Genomic DNA, 13,705 nt, shown 5'->3' on the forward strand with positions numbered 1-13,705 from the left:
ATTGGAGACCAAAGCTGTCCAGATTTGCCCATTTGGATCCCTAATGATAGTGAAACATTTACTACATCTTCTGATTGAAATTTGGCTAGGCAGAGTAGAGAGAGAAGTCAGATTTTATTAAGAGGATATGGAATAAATACCTCCCATTTAAAACTTCTTTTCTTATGTGGAGGATACTTTATGAAAAATTGCCTTTTAATGATATTCTTGTAAAGTTTGGACATATGTATGTGTCTAAATATTTTTGTTGTAGAAGCTCACAAGGGGAAACATTAAATCATATTTTCATGGGGGGTAATATAGCTGCTATGACATGGAAAATATTTGGTAGCTCTTTAGGTGTTAGATGGGATGATATACCAACTTGAACTATGATGCTTAGGTGGTGGAGTACCAAACCAAAAAATATGGTCGATCAGACTCTTCTACAAGTCACTCCTATGGTTATATGTTGGAAAATTTGGAAGGCAAGGTGCGCAATAAGATATAGAGATGCAAGAGCATATGTGAAAAGAATTTATTACCAGGCTCACTCCAAAATTGAGCGCCTTTTAGTTAAATGGGAAAATCCCCTGATTCATGGATAAAAATAAATACCGATGAGAGTAAAAATGTGAAAGGATATTCTAGCTCAGGAAGAATTTGCAGGGACCATAGTGGTAATATGATCGTGGCTTTTGTTTCTTCATTGGGGATGACTAGTAGCAATATGACAGAGGCAAGAGCTGTGCTTTTTGGACTGCATTGGTATGTGCTGAGTGGCTATTCCCAGTTAATTCTCGAATGTGATTCTTTGCTAGTCGTGAAGATGTTGAAAGGAGTTAACAAAGTGCCATGGCAAATGCACGGTGTCATGTCATTAGAGAAGCCAAAAGCCTTGTCAACCAGATTAATATTAATTGCAGAATTCAACATTGCTTTAGGGGGGGCTAATCAAGTTGCCAACACGTTGGCTAAATGGAGCATTGATAAGACAGATGCGGTATTCACTTCTTCTTCTGATTTGCCGCATGGTGCTAAAGGACCTTATAGATTGGACATGGCTGGTTAAGGATCCGACATAAGAACTTTATTTATAAAGTTAAGTTGCCCTTTTTGTAAGCTATAAAGGTTTTATTTTTTTTGTATGTGTAAGGACCTATTTTTTGTAAGGGACTGAGATTGGGTAATCCAAAATCCTGAAAATTAGAATTGTAGATGTTTTATCCTCTTTCTAATTATGTAATTTTTATTATAACAGGAATGAAAGGACCACGCCACCAAACGGCGCAATTTCATTTTAGAAAAACATATAAAGTTATCCAAGGATTGTAATTTTATAAGGATTAATATGTAGGGATTAGTAAAATAGAAATAATTTTTATTGGATATTTGATCAACTGAATTAAAAATTTAAATATATGATGAATTAAACAACACGTATTTTCATATATATAATATTCTTCATTTAACTAGTAACTGTATTGCCATTTAAAATAGTCTCATGTATAAGATATAAAACACCCTCCTTAAGATTTACTGATATGGTACACTTGTAGTTCAGTCCTCTTTAACTGAAACGTAATCATCTTCAACTTTAAATGCAATAACACAGTACTCCAGTGCTGGTATGCCGTTCATGTTCTCCGCTGGTATCAGAGTATTTTAACAAGTTCGTCTATCGGCTTTGTAAACAGATACAAGTTTAAGTGGCCAAACTGGTTGAAGATGAAGATGATTACGTTGATATACCGTTCATGTTCTCCGATCTAGTTTATTGCCGATCAAAAAAGTGAAGCGCCTGTACTTTTCTATGAATCTTTGTATGGTGGTCTAAATGAGGAGATGATTATTGGGGAGAAGGAATGAAGGAGAATTTTCAAGAGAGGCATTTAAATGACAATATATAGAGAAATTTTGTCGACGAATAATTTTGAAGTTTTTCCAGTTGTATTCCCACTGTGATATGGGAGAAGAGGAGAAGGATAAAGAATTTCAAAGTTTGATAAATTAATTCTTATAAAATGGGACACACTAATTATATGTGTCAAACAATAAAAAGCTTAACATGTGATGCGTCATCTTTGTCGGCGCAATTAATGATCACACTTTAATAGAGGTATTTATAATATCCAATTTATCAAGTAGTAGTGTTCAAATAGGAAAGTTGCAAGTTCGTCTATCGACTTTATAAATGGATGCAAGTTTAAGTAGCCGGCCACGAGGCCATTTAGCCTTTTTAAAATGTTTAAGAGAAACAAATGATAGTATGAGTAATATAGACCTTTCGATATTTTCTTTTTTTATAATTTTATTTTTAGGCTTTTTCGTATATATACCATATATGAAACTATATTACCAAGTATGTTCATAGTTTTCTTATTACCCTTCATGCTAATAGTATTTCTACCTAATATATACAATGCATTAAATAAGGAATCACTGTAGCTTTATGATTCCTTATTTTGCGCGCTAAAAAAGGGGAATTAAATATTTTCCAGATCTTCCCCAACGCAAATCACGCACATTCCATAATTATCGTCGGCTTCACTCTGATCTTCCACAACACAGAACAAGATTTTCCATAATCTGTTTTTGCGATACACTTTGTTTCCAGAAATTCTCTCTACATCTATATCTATTTCTCAATCGCAAATTTCTATAATACAAAGCAAATGAAAAGAGAGCAGCAATTCCACCATTGACAGCCATTAAAAAGCTTGAAAGCTTTGAATTCAAATTTGGGTTTTCAAAAATCATTATTTGTTTGGATTGGGTGTTGTTGAAAATAATCGGGAATATGGTTTGGAGTTTATATCTCAATTTTGAGGGGTTTTGGTGAAGATTAGACTTGGTTTTAACTGAATTTCAGATTGAAAGAAGAAGAAGAAGAAGAAGAAGAAAACATATTGGAAAAATTATAGATAAATTGTAGATAAATTGTAGACTGTTGTTTATTTATTTATCTTTTATTCATTTTCCTATTGTATGAAAGTTGAACAACATTGTATAAAAATTGTATTAAAGTGGATGATTTAGTACTGTTTTGGACAAAAATATATATAAAAAATGTGAAACATATATTTCAGGGGAAGCATGTCGATTCCAAATATGTACCCAGTTTGTAGATATTTTGTAGATAAATTGTAGATTATTTGTATTCTGATTGTAGATGCTTTATTTTCTGTTTTCACAAATAAAAACGGCTAAAATTTCTACAAATCTTCTTAAAAAACGCAATTATGTCGAAAATCCCAATTAAACTACAATCGAATGGGAATTGGGATATTAAAATTCAATGTACCCAGTTTGTAGATATTTTGTAGATAAATTGTAGATTATTTGTATTCTGATTGTAGATGCTTTGTTTTCTGTTTACACAAATAAAAAACGACTAAAACTTCTACAAATCTTCTGCAAAAAACAGTCTACAATTTATCTACAATTACTGCAATATAATGTATGCCATATCTTCTTCTTCTTCTTCTTCTTCTTCTTCTTCTTCTTCTTCTTCTTCTTCTTCTTCTTCTTCTTCTTCTTCTTTCTTCTTCTTCTTCTTCTTCTTCTTCGACGAGTTTCAATCTGAAATTAAACCAAAACCAAGTCTAAATCTTCACCAAAACCCCTCAAAATTAAGATATAAACTCCAAAAAATATTCCCAATTATTTACAACAACACCCAATCAAAACAAATAATGATTTTTGAAAACCCAAATTTGAATTCAAAGTTTTTTAGTGGTTGTCAATGGTGGAATTGCTGCTCTCTTGTCTCTTTGAAGGTTTGTTCTTCTTCATTGAGAAAATTTGAAGCTGAAGGTAAATGTGTGTATGAACTTTGAAGATTTGACTTCAAATTTGACTGGTTTTAGAAGAAAAAACTTGAAATTGGACGTTAATGGAGGGTGTTACATATGTTTCTCTGGTTTTAGCAGAGAGAATAATGGGTTTGAAACGTGGGTGTGTGGAGATACGTGGGTGAGGGTGTGAGTTTGGGAAAGAGAAACGTGGGGGTGGGGATTTTGAGGAATATACGGTAGCGTTAATTAAGAAGTGATATACGGTACATTAATTGTACACTTAAAACACATTATGGTATAAAATTGATAATTAGGTATACTAAATATAATTAAATCAAACCTTAAACATTGAGGGTAATATAGTTTCTATATGGAATAGGAATATAAAAATTCCTTTTATTCCCGGAGACCTTTCATGACTTGACCTCTTCCCGGATACAATAAATTCTAGAGGTGCTCTTTGACGCACGGTGCACAAAGGTAGCACCATTACCCCCTCCAAATTCAATCTTTTCCTCTACCCTTTCTGAGATATTTCCAAAAAAATTGTTTCTTTTCTTTTCCATCCCAAAAATTGTTCAATTACTTATTTATTTTTATTTACCAGTAGCAATAAATATTTAAAGTATTTCTCTGGGAAGAAAAAAAAAATCAACTTCCCCTTTCCCCTGTCTCTCTCCATTTTCGATCACCAAAAAATTTCACAACAATTTCAGTAGAAGCACCAAGAAACTAGATAAAAAAGAAGAGGAGGAAGGTTTTGAGAGAAAGGTGAAAAGGGGTTCAAGAAAAGATCAAATCTTTATTGCTCTTAGAGATGGCTTTAATGCGCCTTCTCAGACAGGTCACATCTTTCACTCTTATCTCAAGATTTTATCTCAAAGATTTAATCTTTGATTAGTTTTATTTAATTTTTATTGGGTTTATTGATGATTGGAGATTTATTGGTGTGTTGGGACTTGGGTCATAAAAACCCTAATCTTGGTACTTGTAGGCAAAAATTGGATTTTTGGGAGTAATTAGCTCTTCTTAAATTGGGTTTGCTCTTTTTCTTTCCCTGATTACAGTTATAGGGTATTAATGATGTTTTTTTTTAGGCTAAAGCTTGTGTAGCTTTATTTGCTCGTTGTTATATTTGGTTATGAAACTGAAAGATTGGATCTTTATGTGTAAAATTAGCTTATCTTGCTCCATGTGATAGCTTTACAGATATCCATGTTACACACTTACTATGTTGGTTCAGTATCAGTGTTAGTTAAAGAAAAAAAAAGAGATCTTTTCTCAGCTGCTTAAATGGTAAAAGTTGTGTGGTGTAGTTTTTTTCCCTTACACTGCTTGTTTTCTGTACAAAGGCTTGCGTAATCTTCGTTTTGGTATGATGGGTTTTTTCCTTGCTCTCCTCTTTTATTCATTGAATTGTACTTTTGTTATTCAGGTTGAAAGGCAGCAATCTCAACTAAGGCAGCTAAACTATTTTCTCAATAGAACCTATCTTACCTCTGGAAAGGCTATAGGAGGTGGAGGTATGTCCTAAACATTTTTGTACTCATGAAGTGGAGGCGTGTTTCTTCTTCTTGTTTTTTTTTTCCTTTCTTTTTGTAGATATTATAGTGGTTGATGGTTGAGAAATTAAACAAAAAAAATGGAATGGTTGAGTTCATGGAATTATTACTTGTTGTATGTATATATTTTTAGATAGATGTTTGTTGTATCAAAAAGTCGGGCCTCTATATTTTTTTAGACTGCACTATGGACATACCTACAATGTATGGAACACTATAAATAATGCGGGTAACTGTTGCCCGCTCTTTTCTCACCCTCTACGTCATGCTAGATTGGGTTTTACTAACGATTTAGGCAAAACTAATCAAAAAGAGGTTTTATCTTTTACATTCAAAATTGATATACATTTAAAAAAATACCAAAGCAAACAGTACAGTTTCCAAATAATAGTCTTCAAGGGAGGTTGAGAATAGCAGATCTAGAATTTAGCTGCAATGCACAAATAGACCATAGTAGAATATGAAACAGAGCAGATAGCAATTGAGGTCAAGAAGTGAGAAACTGTAATAATGAAGATATCGTTGACAATGTTTGGTAGGTAGAAGAGTGGGATAGGAGATGTGGGTAACGTATGTATGAAAGGGATATAAGATTTTGTTAAGATGGGAATAGTATTTACCTTATATCAACCTGTCTAAACTGCTTTGAGATAAAGAATTCTTGCAGTTCATACTTATTTAAAAAGTAATAATTGGTGCTGCACGATATTTCAAAAGTAAGATTTCTGGTGAAATCTCTCTATAGTGTCGGCCTCCTCTTTTGTGTTTGCTGAGAAGAATTTTTATTTTGTACTCGAAATCGTTATGATATGAAAATGGATAACGTCTTTGGTACCTAAGTTTCATGGTGTTTGTGCTGCCTAAATTGCCTTCATAAGATCTTTTTTGTGCTTACAAGAGAAAGTTTAAACTCATTTTATGAGTAATATGACTTTCTAGTATGAAACTTGCTATCTCTTGGGTTCTGTGAAATATATTTGTTAGTATGTTTCCTGGTCTTGTGAACGTTTGAGCAAATGAAGAGCTTATCGCCTAATATGTTAAGCCTCTGCATCTTTTGGCAAATTGCAGACAACTAGTCGACATTAAGACCTTCTGACAGCTTGTTGGTAGAGTAAAATGTACATTGAAATATTGCAAGTAAAATGTTTAAATTCCGAAAGACGCTTCTGGCTTCTTCTGGTTGCTTCACCTTTTCTCAATGTTTGGCTTGACCTTTTGCTTCATGTTTTATTAAGAGATGTACAGTTATGCAATAGATGTTCTTTTGAAAGTATAATTACCTTACTTTTATCTGGGAAAAGCATGTTGTAATCCTCCCGTGTGTCCCTTCATTGTGCAGTACATGGAGCTGCAAGAACCAAGGGAAGGTTTCGATCAAGTTATGTGGGCAGCCTAGCCCGTCGAGTACGTGAAACAGAAGAAGCTACTGATGCGGCGTATCTCAGAGAGCTATATCATAAGAACGATCCAGAGGCAGTCATAAGGTTGTTTGAAGGTCAACCTTCACTTCATTCTAATCCAGCAGCACTCTCGGAGTATGTTAAGGCGCTGGTTAAGGTTGATAGACTAGATGAAAGTGAGCTGCTCCGGACATTGCAGAGAGGTGAGACCTAATAAGAAAGTTTGTCTCTCATTAGCTTGGGCTGTCAAGTTGGCTGAATTAGTTTTCTTACATACTCGATACTAAGGCTTTTGATAAGTTGATTGTAGGTTCTAATTAGTGTCTGACTAGAGGTCTTTCAGGGATTGGTGGTACTGCTAGCTCTCATGCGGAAGAAGCAAATTTAGGAGCTCTGTCAGCTTTTAGAAATGTTGGGAAAGCTATGAAGGATGGTGTGCTTGGTACTGCCAATGCTCCTATACATATGGTGGCTGTTGAAGGGGCTCATTTCAAAGAACAGTTGTGGCGTACATTCCGTGCTCTTGGTTTGGCCTTTCTCTTGATTTCAGGTGTTGGTGCGCTCATTGAAGATAGAGGAATCAGCAAAGGTATACAAGCTTTGTAATTTTTACTGGTTTTTGTTCAGGTGAATTTGATTGTAAGTAGAAGTTCTTTTTTTGTTAATGATGTTTACTGCCTCAGGACTTGGTCTAAATGAGGAAGTGCAGCCGACTATGGAAACCAATACAAGATTTGCTGATGTGAAGGGTGTTGATGAGGCGAAAGGGGAGCTGGAAGAGATTGTGCACTATCTTCGAGACCCTAAGGTGAGTTAATATGGGAGGTATTTGCAATAACCACTAACGCATATATTCTCCTGTCGGAATGAAAATTAAATTCTAAATTTTATCTTTTGTGTCAAAGACCATGTAAGTGAGCAAAGATAATGCTGGATGGCATGAGAGTGCTCTGATATTACATATGAGGTTTTATTCATGGAGGAACAATAATAGATATTTATCTTTTCTGACTGTGTTTTAGCTAGATCTGTTTTAAGTTAATCTGCTCCTCTTCCCAACAAAAGTTCAATGAAAGAGAGCAAAGGAAGATGGAAATGACCTGAGAATCTGACAGGGATACATGTAACCTGAGAACGTCAGTTATGTTTTGCTAGTTATATGTACCGACTTTACATATTCCCTTTTCTTAATTAAAAACTTAAATAGGGAAGTTGGCAGCAAGCGCTTCCTCCCTTTGTGTCAGGAAAACAATCTGAAAAGTTTATTATTTGTTAATTATATCCACACTATGTTAGGTATTGAGGCAAGAAAGGCAAGGATAGAAGGAGAAACCACAATACCATTATATGGGCTATTTCTCTTGGGTTCATACGTAGCCTCTGATCATTCAATTCTTCAGTTGGATTTCCATATGCTTGAATACTGAAGATTTTGGTTATCTGAAATGGCTCCTAATTCTGATCAAAACAAGGTTACAATTGGTTGGTGATGGAATTGGGGTATCCTTCCAATATCCAAATATCCATGTTCCGAATCATGCGTTCTTTTATTTTTATGACCGATAAATCCTGGTGAGTTAGCTGGCCCACATGTTCAAAACTCGGGGGAGTATGCCATCATTACATACACATCCTTGAGGCTTGTATCGAAATATATGGGAGGACTCCTATTGTGCGGTTAGTTGCTTAGATTAATGATTCTGTGCCGAACCAAAGATTTGGTGCATTATACGTTTGGAAAATCAGTTACCATGCTCTACAGGCTGAATCTGATAAACCTGTTCCACTCTAATTTGGCTACCAGTAATTCAGTTATGTGAAACTGTTAGGAGCGCGAGACTACAAATTAGCCAGGAGATTTGCTAGTACTAGACTTTGCCTTTGGCTGCAAGGAAGAGAAAAAGTAAAGTGACGTGAGAGCGTCACCAGCTTGGCTACCGTATATTATGATAACATGGAGGCAATTCATAGAACATCCTTGCTGCTGCTAGGGCTGGGGAAGTTGACGAACAAACCCAATGAGGGTAGAACATGAAGCGAAGTATCTAACAGGTTCTTAAGCTTCTAATTCTGCTTAAATAGTTGTTGCTAATCGTGGCATCCAAGGGTGTGGCCTAGTGGTCAATACATTTGGAATGGACCATGACAGACTAGGTTTCAAATCCTAGCAAAGTAAAAACACGCCAGATGAATGCTTTCCATCTGTCTAAGTCTTGGTGGATAGAGTAAGCTGGTACTTGCGATGGTGGTAGATAGCGGGTAGTCTGGTTAATTAGTTGAGGTGCGCGCAAAAGTGGCCCAGACCACTGCCATTTAAAGAAAATAGTTGTAGCCGAGTGTGGGTTGGCAGCTTCAGTTAATTAGAGAGAAGTATTTGTTACTGTTCTATCTGCTTGGGAGTTGAACGAGTTCGGACTGCCACATAGGTTAGCTTCATGGGGACTCGGGTGAAAGTTAGATTAATTGGTTAGTTTGGCAGTTTTGTTAGCTTTTTTTTTTTTTTAAAAATGAAAATATAATTAAAACCAAAACCAAGCATGACCAATCTTACTGATAAGGACCTACCTAATTCAAGCTAACTACAATCATGATCACATCTCTGCTGGTAAATTTCGCTTGTCAATGCGGCAGTGCCCCTATGGAGTAAAAGAGGAGATAAACTAGTATTTTGAAAGGCTTTCCAACCTCTCCAATTCACCTTTCTTTAACTTCTCTGGAATGAAAGTTAGTAACTATTCTGATTTTTGCTCATGTTGCAATTTGCATCATACCAAAGTTTCTGAGCTGTTGGCTAATATATGACTTTCTACTTTGGTTGGTAATTTGATTATGACTTAATTTTGCAACATCTTATTAAATCTTACTTTGTTTAATTTTTTCTGTTTACCATCGTCATTTTTGCTCGATCTTGATGATTTTTTTTTTCTATGCCGTGAGGCAGTTGTTTTTACAAGTGCTTATTTTGACATTTTGTTGAAGCGATTCACTCGTCTTGGTGGCAAGCTCCCAAAGGGCGTGTTACTTGTTGGTCCACCTGGAACTGGTAAGACCATGTTGGCAAGAGCCATAGCAGGAGAAGCTGGGGTTCCCTTTTTCTCGTGCAGTGGCAGTGAATTTGAGGAAATGTTTGTTGGTGTTGGAGCTCGGAGAGTAAGAGACCTTTTTGCAGCTGCTAAGAAACGATCACCGTGCATTATATTCATTGATGAAATTGATGCCATTGGAGGTAGCCGTAACCCAAAGGACCAGCAATATATGAGGATGACTTTGAATCAGTTGCTTGTTGAGCTGGATGGTTTCAAACAGAACGATGGAATCATTGTGATTGCGGCCACTAACTTCCCTGAGTCATTGGATAAGGCACTGGTGAGACCTGGACGTTTTGATCGCAACATTGTTGTCCCAAATCCTGATGTTGAAGGTCGGAAGCAGATTCTGGAATCTCACATGTCAAAGGTATTTTTTCTGAAAACTGGGGCATCTCCTGGTGACCCTGCAGTTTCCAGGTCATTGTTCTCACGAATTGTTGGTAGTGATCCGAGGCTATTGTAATGCTTATTTAATAGCTGATAGATTTTCCTTATGTCTATATCTCTTTTAGCAATTTAGATTAGAAATTCATTATGCATGTGCACCGTCGTCTTTCTTCCTCTTTATTTTTTCTATTGGTGAATCTCTTTTTCATTGACCTATATTGTGAATCAAACTATTTATAAACAAGATGCCAACTGAAATTAGTTTGTCCTGGTACACTTAAATTTTCCCTACTCGTAATGGTCTCCCATTGTAGGTGTCTTGCCTTGTGGCATTTTTGACCTCACATTTTACTTGGATATTGATTGTGAGTGGCTACTGTTTATTTATGTGGTGTTAAATCTCTTTTTGTTGTAGACTTAACAACAACAACAACAACCACCCAGTATATCCCCACATGTGGGGTCTGGGAGGGTAGGATGTACGCAGCCTTACCCCTACCCTGGAAGGGTAGAGAGGCTGTTTCCGTTAGACCCTCAGTTTTTTGTTGTAGACTTAATAAAATAAAAACTTTTTTTGGTTTCCCACCCTGGAAGGGCAGAGAGGCTGTTTGGGATAGACCCTCAGTTTTTTGTTGTAGACTTAATAAAATAAAAACTTCTTTTTTGGTTTCCCACCCGGTATTCGGTATCCGCATTGAGCCTCGACTAATCCGGACTGGCCCGTGTAAGGCCCATTTACGGGAGAAGGGTGCTCCCTATCATGAATATTTTTTTATCCAGGGCTCGATCCCAAAATCTCTGGTTAAGGGTGGAGGGATCCCCTCCATCCACCACAACCCTTGCTGGTAAAATAATAACTTTGTTACCATGTCAAACTGGAGTTGGCAGCTCGAACACATTCCACCATGAGTGGTTTATTTTGACAATCTCTCTTTTGGATAGCTAAACCGCACATGCAACTGCAATTTTAAAGGGTTTAATTTAGCATCATTTCTAATCTGCGTGTCTAAAATGTTTCCTATCTGACAGGTTGTTAAGGCCGATGATGCGGACCTTATGATCATTGCTAGAGGGACTCCTGGATTTTCTGGTGCTGACCTTGCCAATTTGGTTAACATTGCTGCTGTGAAGGCTGCAATGGATGGTGCCAAAGCTGTAAGCTTGGCTGATCTAGAGTATGCTAAGGACAAGATCATGATGGGAAGTGAGCGCAAATCAGCTTTCATATCCAAAGAGACGAAAAAGCTTACCGCCTACCATGAAGGTGGCCATGCTCTTGTGGCTATTCATACTGATGGGGCTCTTCCAGTTCACAAGGCAACCATTGTTCCACGTGGTATGGCTCTCGGTATGGTTGCTCAATTGCCTGAGAAGGATGAGACTAGTATGTCCCGTAAGCAGATGCTTGCTCGGCTTGATGTTGCTATGGGTGGGCGAGTCGCTGAAGAGCTCATTTTCGGAGAAAGTGAAGTAACTTCTGGTCCATCTAGCGATCTCCAGCAAGCAACCAATCTCGCCAGGGCCATGGTTACCAAGTGGGGCATGAGCAAAGAAGTTGGGCTCGTCACCCACAACTATGACGATAATGGGAAGAGTATGAGCACTGAAACGAGGCTTCTCATTGAGAAGGAAGTAAGAGAATTACTTGAAAGGGCTTACAACAATGCAAAAACGATTCTGACCACCCACAACAAAGAGCTTCATGCCCTTGCCAATGCATTACTTGAGCAGGAAACACTGACTGGAAACCAGATAAAGGCCCTGCTTACACAGGTCAATTCTCAACATACACAACAGCAGCAACCTCAATTAGTGACTGAGGAGAGCACATCACCATCCAATCCAGCTCCTCCGTCAAGTCCAACTGCAGCAGCTGCTGCTGCGGCCGCTGCTGCAGCAGCCGGCGCTGCAGCTGCGGCCACTGCCGCAGCCAAAACCAAAGGCATTGCTCCTGTAGGACCTTAGTATGGTAACTTATTGGTAGTTTTTGTCAATCCAATGTGCATATAGGGGATCATTTTCATTCCACCCTTTTCATTGTTGAGTTACTATCAAGGAGGTGATTAATGCATGGAGGTGAGTTTAGAGGTCAATGGAAATAGTAACAGATAAATTGGCAAATTCATGTTGTCTAAGTGTATGTCATATTTAGTTGTCCTAAGGCCTCTTTCTTTTGGTGTTATAAAGCCACTTAGCTGACCTTGCAGATCTTAACTTTAAGTATCAGCATACTCATTTACTTGCCAATTTGAGCTGGATATTTTTCATGAGTATATTGTAAAATTTCGCAGTGTCAGAACTTAATAGTTTTCCAATAATGCATTTACTCGTTACCTGCTTTTTCTTTTGGCTTTGGAAAGCCTGTGCGGAAGTCTTATGTATTTTTTTTATTGTGACATAATTATCATTTTAGGAGTGACGATTTTTTTTTCGTTAATGGTTTTTCTAACAGTTTTTTTTAGTTGTCTGTAGTCTTTAAAAAACTGATTTATGATACAAGTTTTATGTAGTTTTAAATTTGTTAAAAGAAAAAGTTTAAGGAATCAAATCTTAAATCAGCATCAAAATAAGAAGCTATTATACTATCAACTCTTTCAAGTTTTATGTAAACTTTTCACTTTGGTTCAAAACATTATCTTATGTTGCATTTAAAAATTAAATCGCAATGATATATTAACAGTATGATGTGATAATAGGCAGATTATCTTTGGAAATGATTTAAGAGAATAGACTAAAAAGTAGTTTAAAAACTCTATAATTGAGCTGTTCTTAGACGCATTATATTTTATACACCAGAAAAGGTTGACTGTCAAAATAAAAACATTAATGGTAAAGATTTTTAACTTAAAAATTGAACTATATAAGAAAGAATAATATGAAGTTTATTTGTTGAAAGAAAGAAAATCTATACATGGACATGCATATTATGTGAGAGTGTTTGTATTCGAGCTTCTCTTTTGATCTTTAAACTATAATTTTATGCTTTAAAATAAACCTAAGTATGGGATGTAAACTATATATATATCGAAAATATGGTAAAAAATAGGGTGCCTCATTTAACCTATACCCATTTTTTAAAAACTTTTAACTTGTACCCACTTTTTAAATAACTTCAGCCCCTTTCTCCTCCTTCTTCTAACTTTTACCTTTTATGTAGTACGTATTTATTTTTGGTGCTCAGCACACATGAAACAATTTATGTTTGCTTTAAATGTACATCTAAATTTTGTAATATAATACCTTTGAAGTTGTTGTTCTACTCATAATAAGAATTTATGTTGAATACTCTTGTATATTGATAGTTCTTTATATTTATCAGGTAGGTTTAGAAGGGAATTTGTTTAAAATAAAATTTGAATTCAAGAGTATTAATAATTCAGTAAGCAAGAAATAACTGGAGTTTAAAATTACAAAACGAAAGACAAAAAAGCAGAAGATGAAGAAGAAAGCAAAGACCTGGAACACACAAGCACTAGAAAGAAAAGAGA

The 13,705-nt window shown here is 36.1% G+C and overlaps 2 protein-coding genes across 2 annotated transcripts; both read left to right on the plus strand.

Annotated features, from left to right (window-relative positions):
• The first annotated feature begins 559 nt into the window (after window positions 1–559).
• Window positions 560–1,051, plus strand: LOC138876007 (uncharacterized). The gene has a single exon (XM_070154892.1). The coding sequence runs from the start codon at window positions 560–562 to the stop codon at window positions 1,049–1,051; it is 492 nt and encodes a 163-aa protein (XP_070010993.1).
• Window positions 1,052–4,209: 3,158 nt separating this feature from the next.
• Window positions 4,210–12,550, plus strand: LOC104218149 (ATP-dependent zinc metalloprotease FTSH 4, mitochondrial). Its single transcript, XM_009768569.2, has 7 exons — window positions 4,210–4,620; window positions 5,212–5,299; window positions 6,681–6,944; window positions 7,085–7,330; window positions 7,425–7,549; window positions 9,721–10,197; window positions 11,247–12,550. Exons 1-7 carry the CDS (start codon window positions 4,594–4,596, stop codon window positions 12,180–12,182), a joined length of 2,163 nt encoding a protein of 720 aa, XP_009766871.1. The 5' UTR covers window positions 4,210–4,593; the 3' UTR covers window positions 12,183–12,550.
• The last annotated feature ends 1,155 nt before the right edge of the window (window positions 12,551–13,705 follow it).

This window comes from Nicotiana sylvestris, chromosome 8 (genome assembly GCF_000393655.2).
Source record: "Nicotiana sylvestris chromosome 8, ASM39365v2, whole genome shotgun sequence".
Lineage (NCBI taxonomy): Eukaryota > Viridiplantae > Streptophyta > Magnoliopsida > Solanales > Solanaceae > Nicotiana > Nicotiana sylvestris.